General features: G+C 45.0%; 1 protein-coding gene across 1 annotated transcript in view; it reads right to left on the reverse strand.

Annotated features, from left to right (window-relative positions):
* The window catches only part of RTN1 (reticulon 1), a 250,094-nt gene extending 231,412 nt beyond the window's left edge, over positions 1-18,682 (reverse strand). Inside the window, exon 1 of the mRNA XM_056545300.1 lies at positions 18,363-18,682. Within this exon, the coding sequence (XP_056401275.1) occupies positions 18,363-18,546 (184 nt within the window). The 5' untranslated portion in view covers positions 18,547-18,682. The remainder of the gene's footprint in view (positions 1-18,362) is intronic.
* Between the last annotated feature and the right edge of the window lie 3,049 nt (positions 18,683-21,731).

Below are 21,731 nucleotides of genomic sequence, written 5' to 3' on the forward strand. Positions count from 1 at the left end.
GCTCTCTAGCAAACTTCAGACAGTCCAGAACATGTGCTGGCTTAAGCAGGACGACACGTCTGGCACTACATGATTTGAGTCCCTGGCGGCGTAGTGTTTGTTACTGATGGTAGCCTTTGTTATGTTGGTCCCAGGTTATTCATTAGGTCCCCCCGTGTGGTTCTGGGATTTTGCTCACCGTTCTTGTGATCATTTTGACACCATGGGGTGAGATCTTGCATGGAGCCCCAGATCGAGGGAGATCAGTGGCCTTGTTTGTCTTCCATTTTCTAATAATTACTCTCTCAGTTGATTTCTTTACACCAAGCTGCTTGCCTATAGCAGACTCAGTCTTCCCAGCCTGGTGTAGGTCTACAATTTTGTTTCTGGTGTCCTTCGACAGCTCTTTGGTCTTGGCCATAGTGGAGTTTGGAGTGTGACAGTTTGAGGTTGTGGACAGGTGTCTTTTATACTGATAACAAGTTCAAACAGGTGCCATTAATACAGGTAATGAGTGGAGGACAGAAGTGACTTTAAAAAAAGAAGTTACAGGTCTGTGAGAGACAGAAATCTTGGTTGTTTGTAGGTGACCAAATACTTATTTTCCACCATAATTTGCAAATAAATTCTTTAAAAATCAGACAATGTGATTTTATGGATTTTCTTTTTCCTCATCATGTCTCTCATAGTTGAGGTATACTATGATGAAAATGACAGGCCTCTCATCTTTTTAAGTAGGAGAACTTGCACAATTGGTGACTGACTACTTTTTTGCCCAACTGTATCTCACGTATCAGAAGTCTGGCAACCTCTGTCCTCAATGTTGAAATCTCAGCCCATAGCTTATTAAATGAAATGTTCATCTGAAATAGTAGTTATTTAGTATTTTTTACTTAGTCCTAGAGAAACATGGGCACTTTAATAATGGGTATCAATATATTCTCCTTAAACCAGGGTTTGGGGCTGTCATTGACTGATTAAGGCATCTTGCTGAATTGGACAGCAAGGCAATGCAGCAGAAGAAGAGGCTGCCTGGCACTAGTCTAATCTACATTGCTGAAATTTCTCTCCTGCATTAATCTATCCTAATAATTTGGATACTGTGAAAAGCTGTTAGGTAATAAAATAGTGTCACATTTATGAATCAAATAAATAACCATAGGGCTGCAACTATTAATCGATGAAATAGATAAAGGGATTCATTGTCGACAAATCCAGTTATCGAATAATCGTCCGTTGTCTGGGGTGTCAGCGGTAATGAGGCTGCTGCAGTGCGGAAGTGGGCAGTCAAGCACTATACAGCACCGCCACAGCCAATTCCTAGTCCCACCACCACCTGTGCACTGACTCACTGACTTGTGCCTCCATTTTACGTGGAGCTGCAGTCTGCCCAGGAGGACCTCACCCGTACTGCTGCCGCCAGTAAACCAGGATACTACTGTATAATGGTGCTCAGGGCTCATGCAGCCACTGTTAATGCCGCATTCATATTGTCATAGGGGTATAGCGGTATGTGCAGAGCATTGCACCCTAGTGTCTGTAGTACATACACTAGGGTGCAATGCTCTGCACATACCCCCATGTGTATAGCAGTGTATATATACTACATACACACTGCTGTACACATAGGGGTATGTGCGTTGTAGTAATACACCAGCTCATGTATGTGTGTATATATAATATCAGGCTGAGATACCTCATACCTGCAAATGGTATCACACATGATGCTATGTTTAATAGGAAGTTGATTTAAAGGGATCTGTGCCAAATAGTGCTTATACTAAGGCTAGTAGTAGATAGCAAGTATATGCTAATGTATATGGCTCCAGGGCAAAAAAGAAGATTTTTTTCCCTTTTTTTGGGTACTAGAATACAGTGGTGAAGTTGTTTTCTGCTGCACCTCATGATCTAATTTCTAAGAGCGAGCAGCTCTGTCTGGACTTTTGCCTGCACATTTATAATTTTTCTCAGGTGTAAAAAAATTTTCTTTTCTAAATCTTGGGTCCAGCGCAGCGGAAATAATGACAGGATCATGGACTTGTTCTGGAAGGATATCACTGACTCCATCTGCTGTGAAGCTGATTGGTTGCAGTGGATTGGAAGCACCTCATGGCCAAATATTCAAAACATACAGACTCACCGGACCCCACAGTAGAAAGTGCCTCAAGAACACTCCATTTTTCTGGCTTTAGGTTCTGACAGGGTTGCAGTTACTGGCCATGTTTGTTCAAGGGGTCTGTCAACCATGTAGTAAGTGCTGTTCTGGTGCTGACATCTTGCAACGGTTTATGTTCCACTGGTTCCACTGTACCCATCTCCATCTGCTTCTCCTTCAAGATGCCTTTCCTTCTTCTAAAGTGTTCAACTAGTCCCTGCCACTGACAGCTATTTCTTTCAATTCTTGGATTCTTCAATGCACCATTATTACCAACTGCAACATGTGGCCAGGTGCAGAGGATACTGAACCATCCATGCTTCTCGTCCAGGATGTTTGCTAGTAGTGAATTGCTACGCTGCTCCATATGTCTGCAGTGATCCGCTGCTCTTATTAGCGCTAATGGTATCCTTAACATTCTGAAAAGCCTCCTCGTACTTCCTGCAGTCCTGCTGCCGCTGCATTGACTATATGGACAAAGGACTAATGTGGCACTGGCTTCTGCGTGGCTAACCAACAGGCACAAGGATTTGTCATGGGATATATAATGCTATTTCTACCAAACTTACTCACATGCACACATAAAATATATGAGTAGGTTTGACAGACATAGCTTTTTACCTGCATAATGCTTATGCATCACCGTAGTGCTTCCAGGCCGTGTAAGCTCTGCTTTGGACACTTTGTGAATGTCTACCTTGTTTGAAGTTAGTTTGTTTGTTCTGTTACTCATTAACTTTTTTTAATGATGTTTTTAACTTTTTTTATTTGCCTAATGTACATAGTTATTAAAGGGGTACTCTGGTGAAAACTTTTTTTTTTTTTTAATCAACTGGTGCCAAAAAGTTAAACGGATTTGTAAATTACTTCTATTAAAAAACCTTAATCCTTCCAGTACTTATTAGCTGCTGAATACTACAGAGGAAATTATTTTCTTTTTGGAACAGAGCTCTCTGCTGACATGACCACAGTTCTCTCTTATGACATCTCTGTCCATTTTAGGAACTGTCCAGAGCAGTATATGTTTGCTATGGGGATTTTCTCCTACTCTGGACAGTTCTTAAAATGGACAGAGATGTCAGCAGAGAGCATTGTGCTCGTGATGTCAGCAGAGAGCTCTGTGTTCCAAAAAGAAAAGAATTTCCTCTGTAGTATTCAGCAGCTAATAAGTATTGGAAGGATTAAGATTTTTTAATAGAAGTAATTTACAAAATCGGTTTAACTTTTTGGCACCAGTTGATTAAAAAAAAAAAAAGTTTTCCACTGGAGTACCCCTTTAAAGGTAAACACCAAAAAAACCTTTTTGTGTCATTTTGCTGTTTTATCCGATTAATTGAACAAATAATCGACCAACTAAACTATTTAAAAATAATCATTAGCTGCAGTCCAGAAAAACGAGGCTTATAACCACAGTATTTGCGGAAAGGAGCCAACAACATCAGCTGAAATATCAGCAGAACACTTGTAACGTCCATGAAGCAGAGGAGATATAAATTGTTAGTAAGGGGTTAACCCGACTTTAAAACTTCATGGCCTATCTTAAAGTGTACCCATCAGATCCAACAAAAAAACGTTTTCTTAATATATGACTTAGTACCTAATCCTGACCATGTACATATAATTTTTATGTGTCTAGCACCTTTATTTTTTTTATTACACTTTTAATTTAGCGCACTAGTCTGAATTCCTCTCAAAGGGAGGGGGCGTGGCCTCACAATGCAGGTCTCCGCCCCCTCCCTCAGTATGCTGTCTGCTCACATCTCCCCTAGTATTAGCAAAACTATAACTCCCAGCTTGTCCTCACTGACAGTAGCAGGACACAAGCTGACAGTGGGAGGATTTTTCCTCCAGCTGTGAGCCCTGTGCTCACAGCTGTCAATCAAGAAAATGTGTCCATGACATAGGTGATGACGCATGGACACAGCAGGACTAGTATGTGTCCAAGCAGGCAGATGGGGGCAGTTCTTTGACTGGCTTTTTAAGTATTAAATACTGAAAATTTTCTAATGAAAGCAATTGCAAAACCTATTGGTTATACATGCTTTACAACATATCAAACGTTTTTGCATCTGACAGTGCCCGTTTAAGGATAGGTCATCAATGTTGGATTGGCAAGGTCTGCCTTACGGTACCTGTGCCAACCAGCTGTTTGAAGGGGCACTTGTGAGCAATGCAGCCTATTCAATGCTTACAAGTGCTCTTACTTGCAATTGTTATTCTATTTGGAACTGTGGTACAAATTAATACAGCATTGTCCCATTCACCTGATGCTACTAACAATACAGAAACTGCAAGTACAAGCTGGATTGTAGAGGCTGCATTGCTCACAAAAGCATCATGGCCCCTTCAAACATCTGATTGGTGTGGTGTGCTAGGGGTCAGACTCCCACCAATCTAATATTGATGAACTATTCTGAGGACAACCCTACATAATAACCACTTTTCCTTCTGAATTGCCATCCAAAACCAAACAGTATTTCTACAGATTAAGACACTCTTGATAATATAATAGCTTTATAAAAATCGTGCAACACCTCTGTAAAAACAAATGCTTTATAAAAATGCATGTATTATTTCTTACTAAAAATTCATACATTGAATATAGCATTTAGAGATGGTGTGAATAAAGCATTCCCCTCCCCTTCAAATACCGGCAAAAAATGTACTTTATGGTGGACTAACGATGGTGGAAATATTAATCTACACTAAATGACAAAATACTATATAATTGAAAGGAGGCTCTAGTACCCTGTTGGGCTTGTGCAGCCTGATACCATATAAAATGCGGTTGGGAATGGAGGCAAACAGGTTTTGTATGGAATCTCACAGATAGGTTGCTGAAGCTGGTGTCCCAGTTGGTCCCATAAATGCTGAATTGATGATAAATCTGGTGAACTGGCAGGTGTAAGAAGTGTTGCAATCTGAGACATTCCTGAAAAGCCCTTACTGTGTGTGCATTATCCTGCTAAAAATTGCCAATTGGAAGCCATAAGAGGCAACACATGAGGCTGAAGGATGTCCTGCACATATCAATTGAGCTGTACGTGTCCTTCATATAACTACTAGAGGTGACTGGCTGTTGTATGTTGGGACAGCAGTAAAGGCAGAATAAAATGGGAACTCCAGTGGAAAACAAGTGGAAAACAAATATTTTTAAATCAACTAGTGCTAGAAATTTTAAACAGATTTAAATTACCGTCCTTCTATTTAAAAATCTTACCCCTCCCAGTACTTATCAGCTGCTGTAATACTACAGAGAAAGTTGTGTAGTTCTTTCCAGTTTGACCACAGTGCTCTCTGCTGACACGTCTGTGTGTTAGGAACTGTCCAGAGCAGAATAGGTTTGTTATGGGAATTTGCTCCTACTCTGGACAGTTCCTGACACAGACAGAGGTGTCAGCTGAGAGCACTTCCTGTGGAACACAGCAGCTGTTGGGTGTGTCTGACTTCCAGAGAGAGAGGATTGAAGCAGTGTTTCCTACAGCCTTTTCCCCAGGAGGGTGGCAGCTTCCTTGGGAGAGCCTCCTGCTATGGAGCCCCAGACTTCCACCCCTCGAACTAGGCCGGAGGGGGGTGGGAGTGAGAGAGCTACGGCCGATTCCAAGGACAGGGTGAGAAGATCCAGCAGGCTCCGCAGTAATGTGGAGCCCACTCCCCCGTCCTTCGCTGGAAACCGCAAGGCGTCCGGTAAGAAGCTTATGGTTATGTCTTCGGGGACTGTGTCTGATACTATGGAACCCCAGCAATGGGGGGTGAAGGGTCCCAGGGAGTCGCTAGCTACTTTCGGTTCCCGCATGCAGGCAAATCTTGTAGAATATGAGCAGCTGGGGAAAAAGCTGAAAATCATAAGGGAAGACCTGAAGTTTGCTCGCTACCAAACAGATAACTCTGCCAAGGCTATGAGGGCTAAGTTTGCTGCCAGGGTGTGTGAGCTGAAGGCAGAGGAGCAGGAGGTGGTGAGAGCCCGAATGCTGATTGTAGAGGGAGCAGGCATGTTTAAAGAAAAATTAAAGAATGAAGACCGCTATAAAACCATGCGGACCCCTGTGAAGGAGGAAGAGGATAGTCAGGGGGAGGAAGAGTGCTTGTGTGTCACGGAGGAGAAGATGGAGGAAGGTGGTGAGGGAGATGGCGGCAGTGAGGGTGATGAGAGTGAGGGGGATGTGTGTGATACCCCGTGTACCCCTAAGACCTCTGTCACCCCGAGTGCGGATTACATCAACCCTGCCCAAGTCGCCCTACCAGCCACCTCTGAGGAAAGTGACAGTAATGATGGCGGTGACAGTGGACTGGTCTGTGGGGGGCTCCTGCGGGCCATAGTGATGCAGGAGTCACCCACCCGTCTGGAAAATTTCAGTTTTGGCCAGGACCTGGGCCCTGAGGAGAGGAAGAGGAAGAAGAAGAAGAAGAAGAAAAAGGCTGAGGAGCAGATAAAGTTTGTTTTCTCTCCTATCCAGCAGTCTGGGCCACCTGAAAAGTTGGTTCAGGCTGCTGGGCCCCCCACCCTGCCAGATCCCGCTTCTGCTGTGGAACGGGACCAGCACGGGGGGTACAGTGCTGCATCCAACATGGCTGCGGGTGCTACAGTCACGCGTCCTGCTGGTAGGGAAGAGCAGGACAGGCTAATAGTGGGCAATAGTTATGCGGCAGTTTGCAAGGGGAGCGGTTCCCCGAGTATTGTGGGCAATGTTACTAGCCCTGCGGGGCACTTCCCTGAGAGGGGGGGGGAGTGTCCAGGCGCCTGAGGTGTGTGGTGAGATCTTCTGCTTGGGGGGCGGTCCCCTGGGCACTGCTAGTAGTGTCGGTGCTGCGGGGCACTCCCCTGAGAGGGGGGGGGAGCGTCCAGGTGTCAGAACCTGCTGCTGAGCCTGTGCGGTTGGGCACAGTGTGTGGCGCAGGCACTGCAGGGATCTCCCCTGTGAGAGAGGGGAGTCCCTGCACATCAGTGGCAGGAGGAGTGGTGGAGGTGCGCCTGGAGGGGCAGCCTCAGCTTCGGGAGGTGATGTCGGCGGTGACATCTCGAATGGAGGAGGAGTCAGCGTCGCCGACAATGGCAGCCGCCGGCGACCTGAGAATGTACAAAAAGGCCAAGCTAAAGCATGTCCAGGCCAGCCCAGAGGTAGTGGGTGAAGCAGCTGCTGATCCCAAAAAAAATACTGTCAATAAAAGCAATGTTAAAACAAGGTGTGTGAAAGATGGGAGTGGTAGTGCTGTGGATGAGAGGGGTGTATGTGGCAGTGGTAGTGGTGCAGATGGGAGGAGTGGTAGTGGTGCAGATGGGAGGAGTGGTAGTGGTGTGAATGAGAGTGGTGATAGTGGAGTGAATGAGAGGAGTGGTAGTGGTGCAGATGGGAGGAGTGGTAGTGGTGCAGATGGGAGGAGTGGTAGTGGTGTGAATGAGAGTGGTGATAGTGGAGTGAATGAGAGGAGTGGTAGTGGTGCAGATGGGAGGAGTGGTAGTGGAGTGATCGGGAGGAGTGGCAGTGAAGTGATTAAGAGTGGTGATAGTGGAGTGAATAGGAGGGGTGGTAGTGGTGTAAATGAGAGGAGTGGTAGTGGTGCAGATGGGAGGAGTAGTTGTGTGAATGAGAGTAGTAGTAGTAGTGGTGTGGATGGTAGGAATAAGAGTGGCTTTTGTGGCAGTACAGGTGGCCTAGGCGGGGATGTAGGGACGGTGTCTGGTCCGGCTGCCCCCCCGGTCGTCAGGAGTTATGCAAGTGTGGCGGCTGGGGGTTCAGTAGGATCTTTACCTCCTGCATCTGGTGAAGGTCAGTTGCAACGGCGTCTCCTGGAGGCACTAAAGAGAGGAGAAAGGACGCTCCAGGTAGAGGGAAAGGAGATGGACCTGTCTTTTTGGGTGGAGAGACATGGTCTGGGAGCGTTCCGAGAGAGGAATGGGGAGACCGTATGGTCCCTCCAGACACACGGGCAGGAGGTAGGTCGCAGGAATGTGGCCCGTTTGGTCTGGAAAGGCGAAGATGCGTGCCCCCAAAGGGGCAAGGTGGTGGAGCTTCTTTTCCAGATGGGTTTCAGGGCTGGGGACATCTTTGCCCTGATTCACCCCTTCGGCTCCTCCGAGTTTGACGTCAGCTTTGTTAGGCCGGAAGGACTAGATCTCTTTTGGTCTAATTATGAGCTGATGAAAAACGAGCCCGGATGGCGAGATTTCGCTGTAAAAGCGGTATCTCGCCAAAGTATGGTAAAGAAAGTGACCGTTTTGACCTGTAACGAGTCACTTTCTTGTTATGACATTATGACCTGGCTGGGCAGGTACGGGGAGGTGACGGACGTCCCCCGGAAGAACTTTGACGAGCACAATATATGGTCTGGGGCCTGGACGTTTTCCGTTCGTCTCAGGCGTTCAGGGAACACGGTCACCCACATCCCTTCGGCCGCCTTTCTGGGACGCGACAGGATTCAGATCTTCTACCAGGGGCAGCCGAGGCTGTGTCACAGGTGTGGTGACCCAAACCACTTTAGTGCCAACTGCACTCAGCAGATATGCGCCCTCTGCTGTGGGGTGGGTCATCTGGCGGCCACCTGTGGGCAGATTCGGTGTAACTTGTGTGGTGACTTAGGTCACCCGTTCAGCCGGTGTCCACGCTCGTTCTCCAACACTGTGACCGCCCCAGCTGGGGAGAGCCTAACGGTTGCCCCAGCGGGGGAGGGGACTAGTGGAGGAGAGGGGGCACCAAAGCCAGTGAAGGAAAAACATAAGACCCCCTCTATGCGGAGGCGAGAGGAGAAGCGCAGGTTGGAGAGGGCCCTTGAGAATGCCCAGGTGCCAGGGGTGGCTCGGGGTCCCACTCCAGACACTGGCTCAGAAGGAGGTCAGAATAACTCTGAGGCTTTGGGTGGGGCCGAACTGGATGAGGAGATAGGGAGACTGCGTAGGGAAGAATGTCAAGATGCTCCTTCCTCCAGTCATGCCTCTGAATCCGAAACTGTGGATGAGGAGGAGAAGGAGGGGCAGACAGTAAATGGTGGCCAGGAAAAGAAGAAGAGGAGGAAGAAGGGTAAGAGTAAGGCAGCGCCGTCCTCCTCTTCAGTTGTAGCCTCAGACCATAGAAGGAACAACTCAGTCTCTGACCCTCTGATCGTCCTTTCAAATCGATATGAGGCCCTTGGGGATACCATCTCCCCTCCTCTTCTCGAGGGTCCGGAGGCAGTGCGGCCTCCAGGAGGTGCCGAGCCTCCTTCCTCTGGGGCAGTTTCCTCAGGGGGAGAGGTAACACCAGATGCTGGAGGTAAAGATCCTGGGATGGATATATCCCTGAGTTTAAAAAGAGGCAAAGGGTCTTCCTCCGATTCAGATGGGGGTGGAGGGAAGGAGAGGAAGAAGGTTTAAAGGGTGAGGCCATCTAACTCAATCACCCAGGATGGCGGCACTCACCCCACTGACACTGGCATCTATTAACTGTGCCAGCATAAAGTCTGATACGGCTAGATTCGCAGCCTTTGATTTTCTTGGCCGTGTTGAAGCCGACATTTTGTATCTGCAAGAGACCAGGTTGTCAGATTTAGCCTCCCTGGTAAAAGCCAGAAGAGAGTGGAGGCGCGGTCCCTCCCACTGGTCTCTTGCGGCTGAGCCGTATAGTGGGGTGGTGGTCCTTTTTACCGCTCCTGTTGAATGCAGACGGGTTATTGAGTTAGAAATGGGGAGGTGCCTGATCTTAGATGTCTTCATGAAGGGACAAGAGCTCCGGCTCATTAACATCTACGCCCCACAAACTAAGCGGGGCCGTAAAGATCTCTTTATGAGGATTAAGCCCTTTCTTTTTACGAGTCGGCAAGTGATCTTTGGAGGGGACTTCAATAATGTCACGAGGTCCCAAGATAGGAGAGGCTCCAATGGTCCGCTGACTTGCGATAGTGTGGCACTGATTAGCATAGCTAGAGAAGCTCGCCTAGAGGACGCCCACATCCGGAGCCCCTCAGGCCACACGGGTTTCACCTATCATCAAGGTAGTCGCAGGTCTAGGATAGATAGGTTTTATTTAAAGGAGGAAGCCGTCTCTTCCGCAGTGTCCGTGGTTGAGGTGGAGTTCTCCGACCACTGTATGATTTTGTTTTCCCTGAATGTTTCAGGGACCCCCCGGATGGGAAAAGGTTATTGGAAGCTGAATTCGTCCCTCCTGGAGGAAGCGGAGATAAGACAGTCCTTTGAGGATTTTCTTCAGAGTCAGGTACCTTTACTGGGCCTATGTAGTAGTAAGTCAGAGTGGTGGGAGATATTCAAGAAGCGGGTTGCGGGGTTCTTCCGCCAGCTCTCGAGCCTCAGGTCCCTGAACAGGTATCGCCTGTATCAGGGTCTGAGGAGGAAACTCGAGCTTCTCGTCTCGACTGGAGGTAGCCGAGAGGATATCTCCAGAGTGAAATCCTTGCTGATGAGGTGTCAGTACGATAGGCACGCATCTTTGGTTTTTGAGAGGGATTTCGGGAAGTACCGCTCGCCCGACCCTTACAGAAACTGTAAGATGTCAGTGAGTAGTAAAGTCATTTCAGGACTGATTGATAGTACAGGATCTCTGAATCGGTCCAGATCAGGGATCTTGGAGGTCGTCAGATCCTTCTACTCGCACCTCTTGGGGAGGAAGGATCTAGATCGAGACAAGATGTCGGCTTTCCTGGCTGAAACCATTCCTGAGCCAGGGGTAGACCCCTCTCTTGATGTTTTGGCAGAAGGAATCAGGGAAGAGGAAGTGAGACTGGCGATCGAGGGGCTCGCCCCTAAGAAGTCGCCGGGTCCGGATGGCTTAACATCCGAGTGGTACAGGACCTTTAAGGAGTCTTTAGCTCCCCTCTTGACTGAGGTATTCAATGAGTGTCTCTCCTCGGGCACTCTGCCGAAGTCAATGAGGAGGTCAGCCCTGATTCTTCTATCAAAGGGTAAAGATCCCAGCCGTATTGAGAATTGGAGGCCCATAGCTCTTCTCAATACGGACAGGAAGCTTCTGGCCAAGATACTGTTTAATCGGCTGGTGAAGTTTGCACCCCGGCTCCTTTCAGGAGCTCAGCACTGCTCTGTTCCAGGCCGAAGCACCTTAAGTGCGGTCCTTAGTGTCAGGGAGGCAGTGGAGAGGAGTAGTGCGGGTTTCTGGAAGGGGTACTTGCTGTCCCTGGATCAGGCCAAAGCGTTTGATCGGGTGAACCACGAGTACCTCTGGTCCGTCCTCCTGAGATATGGCTTACCGAGTACTTTTGTGAATTGGCTTAAGATCTTGTATGCAGGGGCAGAGAGTTTCCCACTGGTGAACGGTTGGTCTGGCCGCTCTTTTGAGGTGGGGTCCGGAGTCCGTCAGGGTTGTCCTTTGAGCCCGCTATTATACGTGTTCGCAATCGATCCCTTCGTCCGGAGGGTAGATTGTGGGCCGTTGGCGGGAGTCGGGATGAACCTGGCGGAGCTGGATGTCGCCCAGAGAGTGGTGGCGTACGCTGACGATGTCACCATTTTCGTGTCCTCGCGAGAGGAGGTCGATGTGGTGATGTCGGAAGTGGACCGCTACTCGGAGGCATCCGGGTCTAAGATCAACCGGGATAAGTGTGAGAGTCTCTGGCTGGGAGGGGGAGATCCCACGTTTGATCTCCCGGACACCCTTCCAGGGCCCCAAGAGTCAGCAAAAGTGTTGGGCATCATATTCGGCCAGGATGATTATCCCACCAAAAACTGGGATGGTAAGCTCCAGGATGCCACTCAGAAGGTGGACCAGTGGAAGGGTTGGTCTATGACCCTCAGGGAAAGGGTACACCTGATCAAATCGTACCTGCTCCCCTTGTTTATCTATCTGGGCAGCGTATGTATCCTGCCAGAGGCTTACTACACTAGGGTCTACAGCCTGTTTTTCCAACTGTTATGGGGGAACAGGATGAACCTAGTCAAGAGGGAGGTTACGTACCGCACGAGGAGACTAGGGGGTTTATCTATGGTAAACCCTGTGGTGTTCTTAACCAACACCTTCTTGAAAGCTAACATCTCAAACCTCTGGTCAGAGAGGGCTTCTCCGTGGGTACTCTCCTGTAGGGAATGGTTTCGGCCTTTCTTCCAGGAATGGGAGACAGGAGGGCAAGTGAAGGACCTCCGTACGCCCCATGGATATCTTCCGGCTTACGCTACCCCGACTCTGAAGGCGATACGTCGGTGGGGTCTGGGAGTGTGGGAGATCAGGACCCAGTCAAGGCAGTTCCTTGACAAACGGGTTCTGTTGACCCACTTCCAGAAGCCTCTGGCGCTCAGGGACTGCCCAGGTCGGGATCTGAGGGTGGGGTTGTACCTTTTAAACATGAAAAGGATCCCCCAGAAGTTTTGGGACTTGGCCTGGCGCTGCTTTCAGGGGAAGCTATATGTGAGGGACAATTTGAAGTGTAGGAACTCTGATGACCGGGGATGTCCCCGAGAAGAGTGTGGGGACACGCTGGAAAGCATGGACCATTTCCTGCTTCATTGTCCCTTTAATATAGGAGTTTACAACAGGGTGGGCGCTTCCATCGGCTGGAGTCAACTTGCCGGCCTTACCTATCAGGAGTGGGCTTATGGGGCATTCAGGAACCTGGGTGGCCGAGATCGGGGCACTTTATTCTTAGTCAGTTTAGTGGTTAGGTACTACACGTGGAATGCACGGTGTTTAGTGTCGACCCAACAGAAAATCCTCTCCGAGGTGGAGGTCTGTAGGAACATCACCGGTGACCTTGGGAAGATCAGGTCTTTGGAGTATGGCAGTCTTGGTACCAGTAGGGCTTCTCTCCTATGGAGAGGGTTTTCCTTTGATGTGCCCTAGGTACTAGACCTTTTGGGTAGAGTACCTTTATTTTGGTTGGGGACAGTGTCAGAGGGACAGAGATAGGATGAGAACAGGGTTAGTTTGAATGAAGGGATAGGATTAGGGAGAATTGTAGGGGGAGTTAGGGAAAGAGTGTAAAATTATTTTGAATGTATCAAGTCTGCCATCCTTCTCCCTGGTGGTGGGCTGATGCATGTGCACGCTAGTTTTTTGTTTTGTTTTTAAGCTGATATGGTATGAAGGGCTTACAGGCGACGAAACTTGGGCCTAAAGTGGGTTGTGGTTCAGTTTGTATAAGTTTGTGTATAAGTTGGTTGGGAGGAGTGCTAGGTGGGGAGGGTGTGCTTGTGGGTGGTGGTGTTCATCTTTGGGGGACCTGACATGGGTCAGTTAAGGACTGGACTTTGTGAACTGTAAGAACGGTATGGACTCTGACCCATGTACAGGAGGGGTGGTGTGGGTGAGGGTACAGTTTTAGTGTAGGGTTTTTCCTAGGGTTTTCTATTGATTTTGTAGGGGTTTTCTGTAGTGCATATATTTTGTTTATATTATATTTTATTTATATAGTATATTTAGTAATTTTGTACCTATATTGTGTTATATCTATATTGTTTCATATTGTTTCAGCGTTATGGTAGCCGGACCAGTTGCTGTGTTGATATGTGGTTTATTTAGTTTATTTCAGTTATTTGGTCTGTTTTATGTTTTCTTTGGTATTTTCATTAGTCCCGGATAGAGGATCCAGTTAATTTGGACGTTTTGTAAGTGAATGTATGTGTGATATGATTATTTTGATGATTATTATTATTATTACTATTATAGTTTTTGTTTGTATGTATGTATATGTACAAAAAATATAATAATTTTTTTTTTTTTTTTTTTTTTTGAGGTGTGCTTGCTACGTTTCTGTTTAGTTTTCTTGTTGCGTGTTCCCAAGTATGGATGGTTTTGAGTTATAGTCGGATAATGATAACTTTTATGTTTATATTTTGACAAGCCAAGTTGTGCTATTTTATTTATTTATTTTTCTTATGTTCATTTTCGGTAAGTGTGTGAGTGTTTGATTAGATATTTTGGGCATACTTTAATATCTTAGTATTTTAGTATCTCAGTAAAGCTGGGCTGGCCGGTTAGGCAGGGTTTTGTTTATGAGGTTTTGTTTTTGGTTCTAGAGTATTTATTTATGTTATAGCTGGTTAAGCTTGCTTTGTGTTTTGTATTTGATAAGTTTTGTATTTTTCTAATAAAAAGAGTGTCAGCAGAGAGCACTGTGGCCAGACTGTAAAGTAATTTACAAATCTATATAATTTTCTGGCACCAGTTGATTTGAAAAAAAAAATTTCCCCACCGGAGTACCCCTTTAAAGACCTCACTATGAGGCCTCCATACTTGAACACAACCATCATTGGATCCAAAACAGAACCTGGATTTCATGTGCTACAGTTTCAATGTGTAGTAGTCCATGTTTCTAATTCTCAAAAACTCTGTAAACAAAGACGATGGTGGCTGTCTATCAATGACAGTACATGTAATGGGCATGACACCAAATTTCCTTCAGCTAAGCGCTAGGAAATGGTCAATGCAGAGACAAGAGTGTGTAATGAAGGTGCCAACTGTGTATGCATGGTGGACAAGGAAACTGTAGGAGCTGCTTGTGCATGTCAGTGGATCAATTAATCCTCTTTATTGGAGGTCTGTCTGAGCTGCCCAAAGCCTATTCACTGTGTGCCCATGCTCTTTATGTAACCACTTCACAACATCTATCAGCTTGGTCAGAACAGCCTAAATGGCGGTCAATTAATTGAAATGACCATCCTACTTCTCTTAGTCCAGTGATGCGCCACCTCTCAATGTCTGTCAACTGGGCAAATATCTTTGAGCGCGCCATACAGGCATGTCTAGCAGTCAGAGATATCTCACCGATAGGTACACTACTCAAAAGTAGCCTCAGAGAGCCTTTTTATAGGGCAAAGCCAAACACTTTAGCGCCGTCTTGTGGCAAGACCCAATGTCTAATCAGACCACCCCTGAAATCATTATCATAACTAGATGTTGAGTTTTGCAGCAATCCAACATTTCTACCTGGGTGCATAAATATTTTTTCAATGAGTGTACAGTATAAGAATTACATTGTAAGTATAAATTAAAAACATTTACAGTAGATTGCTGCAACTCCCACTGCATCAATATGACACTGTCCCTGCCCATATCAGGGGTGTAGCTACCAGGGGGGTTAGTATTATGGTACACTGTAGGTGTTGAGGAGGCCGATATAAAATATAAAGCCTCTTGTACAGTATGGCTTGACTTTGCAAAAGGCACAATTGTGCAAAACAGTCATGTGAGCTATTGATCCAACAAAGACACAAAATATAAAGTAAATGCAGAGTTTGCATTAGGCTTGCTGTACTCCAACATGCACCGAATGCATCGTACAGTATATGTGGCACATACCATAAAGCAATGTTTCCAAACAGTGTGCCTCCAGCTGTTGCAAAACTACAGCTTTCAACATGCCAGGACAGCCTTTGGCATGTTTATCTGACCATGAAAGCTTTTTTGCTCTGTGCAGCAGATACTTGTGATTTCCGGGGCATGCTGAATCCTTGCAGTTTTTGCTTATTTTTATATTGTCCCACATCAGCAGTTTCACAGAATTTCTTTTTATAAAGAAAAAAACATACTGCCAATTGTAGAAACACAACAGCAAAACTGGGTTATGTATTGTTATTGTATTAAATTATTTTAAACACTTTTTAGAGATAGTAGTAGCCTGTCTTACAGCTAGGCAGTACCTGAGGATGTGAACTCATACATAAAGGGGTTGGAGCTGCAGCTCGGCAAACAGTTGATCGGCAGGGGGGCCTGTGCTAGAGCCCTGCGTAGGACTGTTTTAACCCTGCTCCCACTGGATTTCTGACCTTTACTACCTACTTTACTACCACCGCAAGATGTGTGTTCCGCTCCCACCCGCTCCCGCAACATGTGTTTAATCCCGCTCGCTCTAGCAAAAGTTTTTGACAGCTTTCAGACATAGTGCTCCATCCCCCCACTACACCCCCCGATTTCACAGTTTCATTAGTCCCTGTGCCATTTAATCGTCCCCAGGTGCCGTTTCATCAGCCTCCTGTGGCCTTTCATAGGTTTGCTGGACCCGCTGTACGTTCTGTAGCTGCCAGTTCCCATCCACTTACGTCAAAAAACCTCTTGTTCCAAAGTTTTATATCGGGTCCTACAGAATCCCAATCCCATTGCTGTCCTCTAGCCAGTACCTCTTACATTGATGACCTATCCTGAGGATAAGTCATCCATAAGTTTTGACCAGAAAACCCCTTTAAATCCCCCACTGATTTAATGCTAATATTCTGGCAGTGCTTTATGGACTTTGTTTACTTTGCAGCAGCCATGACCTCACGTACACCAGTGTGACCACTGCAGCCAATCACAGGCTTCAGCATTCTTGTGCCAGTGATTAGCTGCAGCAGTCACATGGATGTATTTGATGTCAGCAAAGTTCAGCAAAACCATTGGGGAGATTTACCAAGACCTGTGCATAGGAAAATTTGACCAGTTGCCTATAGCAACCAATTGGATTGCTTGTTCAATAAAAAAAAAAAAGTCTTCTAAAAAAACAAAGTAAGCAATCTGATTGGTTGCTATGTGCAACTACACAACTCTTCCTCTATACAGGTTTCCATATAATGGAAATGTACTGATCCTGGTAGGCTCTGTTTCTGGATCCCCTGGCGATCAGCTGTTACTGCAGGTTGATGCAGCAAGCCATTTCTAATTTCCTTTGCTGGAAATGAGGCATAAATAGGCCATCCAAGTATTGCTGCTCACTCTGGCTTCTTTCCACTCCAGTTACTAGAGAAGGGTCTGGGTCAAGGGACTCTTTACTACTATATGGATACAGTTTGTTTCAAGTTACTTTGATAATACACTCCACCAATACTTTCAACACTGTGCCCTCTCAGTAACAATACAGACCAGGCTATATAGTACCCTGTTCTAATCATTTGTATTTTTCTTGCACACTAATATCTAAATGCTTCTTGTAGCCAAATTACTGAAATTATCTGCGTTATGGGAGTGACACTTCAAAGACAATGACTGTGACAGTTTGACAGGCAGTGTTTTGCAGTAACTGATGTATACGCTGAGATTTTTGGCAGTCAATGCTCCAAAGTAAAAAGTCGATTTAAAGGGCCACTAAACCTAAATTCCTTGGTTCTGTTCACATCTGCATTAGGAGCCTTCATCATCAAATCCACTACTTTTGACAGCAAGAACACTGCAGTCTGAATCGCTATCCAGGCCATTAAAACAACCCCATAAAGACTTTATTAAAGTTCTTCTGCCTTAGTTTAGATCCTTTTGCAAACAGATCAGTCATTGCATCATGGTTTCCAAAAATAAAAGCCACAATACCAGCGTGAACAGGGCCTGTGATATCTCAAAATGTCAATAATATGTTGGTCCCCGTTCTCTGCCAATTCAGGAAAAAGAAAGGATAAATACAGTGTTAGAACTGCTGATTATTACCCCTTGTACTATATTCAACATCACAACCTAAAAAGAACACTGAGTGATAATGCAATAATTGCAAATCCAGCAGTACCAAACACACTTTTTTTTGCATCTCCATGTTGCATGCTACATTACCACTCTATATCCTAACAGAAGAATTGCAACCTATTTTCAAGTGCAGTTGTGCATAAAAGGGGTAAATACAGTAGATATTTTCATCTCAAAATATCTCATTACGTACTTTTATAAACAATAGGTTGTGATGCCTGAAGATGTAATGTAACAATTCCAAGGTGATATTTTCTATATATAAATTGCAAATGTGTATAGTAACTACTTTCCAAATGCATTTACTGTGTGCAGAATGGGGGTAACACAACATGTATCACATCTGCTCCTCATCTAACAGTTTATGAACTTGCATTAAAGCACTTGGAGAACTCTTGTAGCAACAATTGCAAGCATCATACTTGTTAAAACTGCAGATACAGTATTCGCTACAATATGCTCTCACATTGTATGGCATAATACAAAATGTTGTTACCAACCACTATTCAAGCTTAACTATTGTAGATTTTCTTAGGGTGTCGGGGGAAAGCTATAAATGACTTCACATTTCCTAACTATTGAGTACTATTAGGTAATATTGTCTACTGCATTTGTTATTTTATATTGCATACAATTTGATATATTTATAAAGAGTGACTATGGAGGATGGACGAGAGGAAAGGGGGGTGGGTCACATTATCTATTGAAAAAGGGTTGTGGCAACTGTTTCATAAACAGGATCTTTTGCAAATATTTTGATAAATGTTTACAAACAGGTAAGTATTGTAGGAGCAATCATTAATGCACTTATTTTCTACCTGTATACAATGCAGGAGAGGGGGGGGGGGGGTCTGGTGTGATACCTTGCTTACCTGTGGATGTGGTCCCCATGGCAACAGGGGGATGCTCTGCCTGCTGAGCTCTGCTGGTCCCCCCTTTCTGGTCCAGAGAGCCCCAAGCACTGTTTCTTGCAGAATCTCCCTCCTCCTGTGGAAACATCTGAGCAGCCACATCACCTTCCAGCCATCTGCTTACATTCCCGGGATTAGCAGCCATGGTGGACTGGATCTGTTGCAGTGGTCTCTACTGGAAGCTGCTGGGAACAGGGGAAGAGGGAGGGAGGGGATGGGTCAGTGCTGCAGTGTCTCCTGGAAGATGCCACAAACACTGGAGCGTTACGCAGGTGCAAATGGCTTGTGTAGTTTCCACTAGTTCCACCTCAACATCACTGCCTGGGCTGACCAATCACAGGCTGGGGATTAGCATAGAACGTCTACCGCCCAGCAACCCTTTCATTGCTGAAGCACTGAGTATGAGATGTGTCTGCATGCACTTTGATAATGATTTCTCAATGGTTCAGACATTAAAGGGTTGTCAGCTTGGTGTCTGCAGCATGCATACATGTAAAATATTGTTTCATGATCTAGGAAATGGTCCATGTCTGTGTATGTCAACATTCTAGAGACAAACAATCTAATAACATATCCCGCAGTGTACGATCACTGTAAAATAACTGAGTGTTCCATTAATGAAATGATAAGTCCTAACACACATTTAACACAAATAGGATAGTCTGCTTTAATGTGCTTTACACATCTGCATGTATGCTGACAATTTAATTACAATTACTCGCCAACAAAGTGTTTAAAATATATTTCAGATAGATCCACAAGTATTATTATTATGGTGTTTTAACACAGGAAGGGTACACTGTGAATTTTCCATAGAAAATCCAGAGGAAATCTGCACCGTATCTGCATATAATTCCACTGTGGAAAATTGTGTGGATTTACAGCTGCAGAGTGTAGAACTCTGGAATATGTAAATGTAAAAGAAAAAAATTATATACTGTGTGTGTGTGTGCGTGTGTGTGTATATTTTTATATTTACACACATATATAAACACATATCTACAGTGTATCAGCTTTAAAAGGAGATGTCCGGTGCGGACTATTCCATGCTGCCCAGGCTGCAAAAAAAGAGAAAACAAACTTTCACTTACCTTCCTACATTCCTCCGAAGCTCCGTAACAGCTGATCGGTCGGCCGGGCTGTCTACTTCCTACTTCCCTTAGCCTGGGACGTCACACGGCGCTTCAGCCTATCATCGGCTGAGGCGGGACATCGCTGTGGCCGGTGATAGGCTGAAGCGCCGTGTGACATTCCGGGCTAAGGGAAGTAGGAAGAAGACAGCCCGGCCGGCCGATCAGCTGTTGTGGAGCTCCGGAGGAACGTAGGAAGGTAAGTGAAAGTTTGTTCTCTATTTTTTTGCAGCTCGGGCAGGATGGAATAGTAATAGTCCGTAACAGACATCTCCTTTAATGGCCAGGTAGCACTTTGCAGGTATAACTCCCCGATCATAAAGTGATGGCATATTTTAGCATTGGTAATACTCCAATACAGTCATTGGGAATTTACTTAGCAATAAGAGACAGAATTATATCAAAAATTTCTCCCAAAAAATGTTTGGGGGGTTTCCTTATGTTTTAAACTTTTTTTTTACCATTGGTAGGCATAAAAGTACACAAGCCATTAGGTAGTCTAAGCAATAACATTGTCTAACATGCATGGCGAGTTGCATTTAACCTCTCATTTGATACAGTAAGTGAGGGACATTTGTGGCATATTTACAGGAGATGCCATATATATTGATAGATATGGGTAAGTCTGGGACCCATACCTATCTCAAATTCGAAGGCACCAGACCACAAATGTCCTAAATACAACCACCAGAAGTAGTCAGGAAGCTGAAAACATGATTTTTTTTTTTTTACATAGTTTATGTAACTCCCACAGAGGTTGATCAGAGTGGCATAAACAGTGCAGCACTGCAAGCTATGTTGTTTTCATAGCTTGGGATGGAAATAGAGTAGCTTACGGTATTATTCTGTTTATGCAACTCCCATTAAAATTTATGTAAATTATGCAAACTGCTCTATTGTTTTTGATGACCATAACCAAGCTGGAGAGGGCCAAGGGGATTTCGATATCCTCTTAGATTCAGGTCCCAGAAGTGGGGCCCTCATCTATTAGTTATTAACGGCATATCCTGCCCAAATGGGAATACTGCCTTACATTGATACATCCTGAAACTCAATCAATCTCAACTTTTATGTTGTGCATAGTTCAGGCCCTGAAGGTGGCGCATAATACAGTCTATGGTCTGTGGACTTTAGGACCTGCACTAAACATAACACAAATTTCCCCTTGTGTGTTACATGTTCCTTTAACTACTACCTTTTAATAGATAAGATTCACAATACAGCTGGCAATAATAGTGTTGTTTCACTCAGAGACCAGATTACTTTGGACTATACATTTTTCACCTCATCTCTAATACTAATGATCATCTATACAGCTCTAGACAATCTTTTATAATATGCTCTATTAGGCCAAGTATAGGCAATAAAAGGAATCCTTGATAGGCATCCCATCTTTGAGCCACAACGGGATAACTATTGCATAGTGTCACATCCAAGATAGAAATCAGTGCAGACTAATGCGCACTCTCTAGCCACTGTCCCTGAAGGGAGACTAAGTACAAATGGGCAGACTAAGTAGAAAATCAGCAGACAAGGAGTTAAACAAAAAACTAGCCAGAAAGTAAAAACCTATTGCGGAGCATTGTACAAAATGAGACAGAGCAATCAGAGTCAGTACAAATCAGGTTAATTAAAGGGGTACTCTGGTGGAAAACTTTTTTTTTTTTTTTTTTTTATCAATTGGTCTCAGAAAGATAAACAGATTTGTAAATTACTTCTATTAAAAAATCTTAGTCCTTCCAGTATTTATTAGCTGCTGAATACTACAGAGGAAATTCTTTTCTTTTTGAAACACTGAGCTCTCTGCTGAATCACGAGCACAGTGCTCTCTGCTGACATCTCTGTCCATTTTAAGAACTGTCCATAGTAAACAAATGCTGCTCTGGACAGTTCCTAAAATGGACAGAGATGTCAGCAGAGAGCATTGTGCTCGTGATGTCAGCAGAGAGCTCTGTGCTCCAAAAAGAAAATAATTTCCTCTGTAGTATTCAGCAGCTAATAAGTACTGGAAGGATTAAGATTTTTTTAATAGAAGTCATTTACAAATCTGTTTAACTTTCTGGCACCAGTTGATTTAGAAAAAAAAGTTTTCTACCGGAGTACCCCTTTAAGTCAAAAGACAAAGGAAGAATGATAAACAGGGGAGGGTCAAACTAGGAGTGTGCATCAAGTGAAAATCAGAAGGCAAAAACCAAGTAAG

The sequence above is a fragment of the Hyla sarda genome, chromosome 11, assembly GCF_029499605.1.
Source record: "Hyla sarda isolate aHylSar1 chromosome 11, aHylSar1.hap1, whole genome shotgun sequence".
In the NCBI taxonomy this organism is placed as follows: domain Eukaryota; kingdom Metazoa; phylum Chordata; class Amphibia; order Anura; family Hylidae; genus Hyla; species Hyla sarda.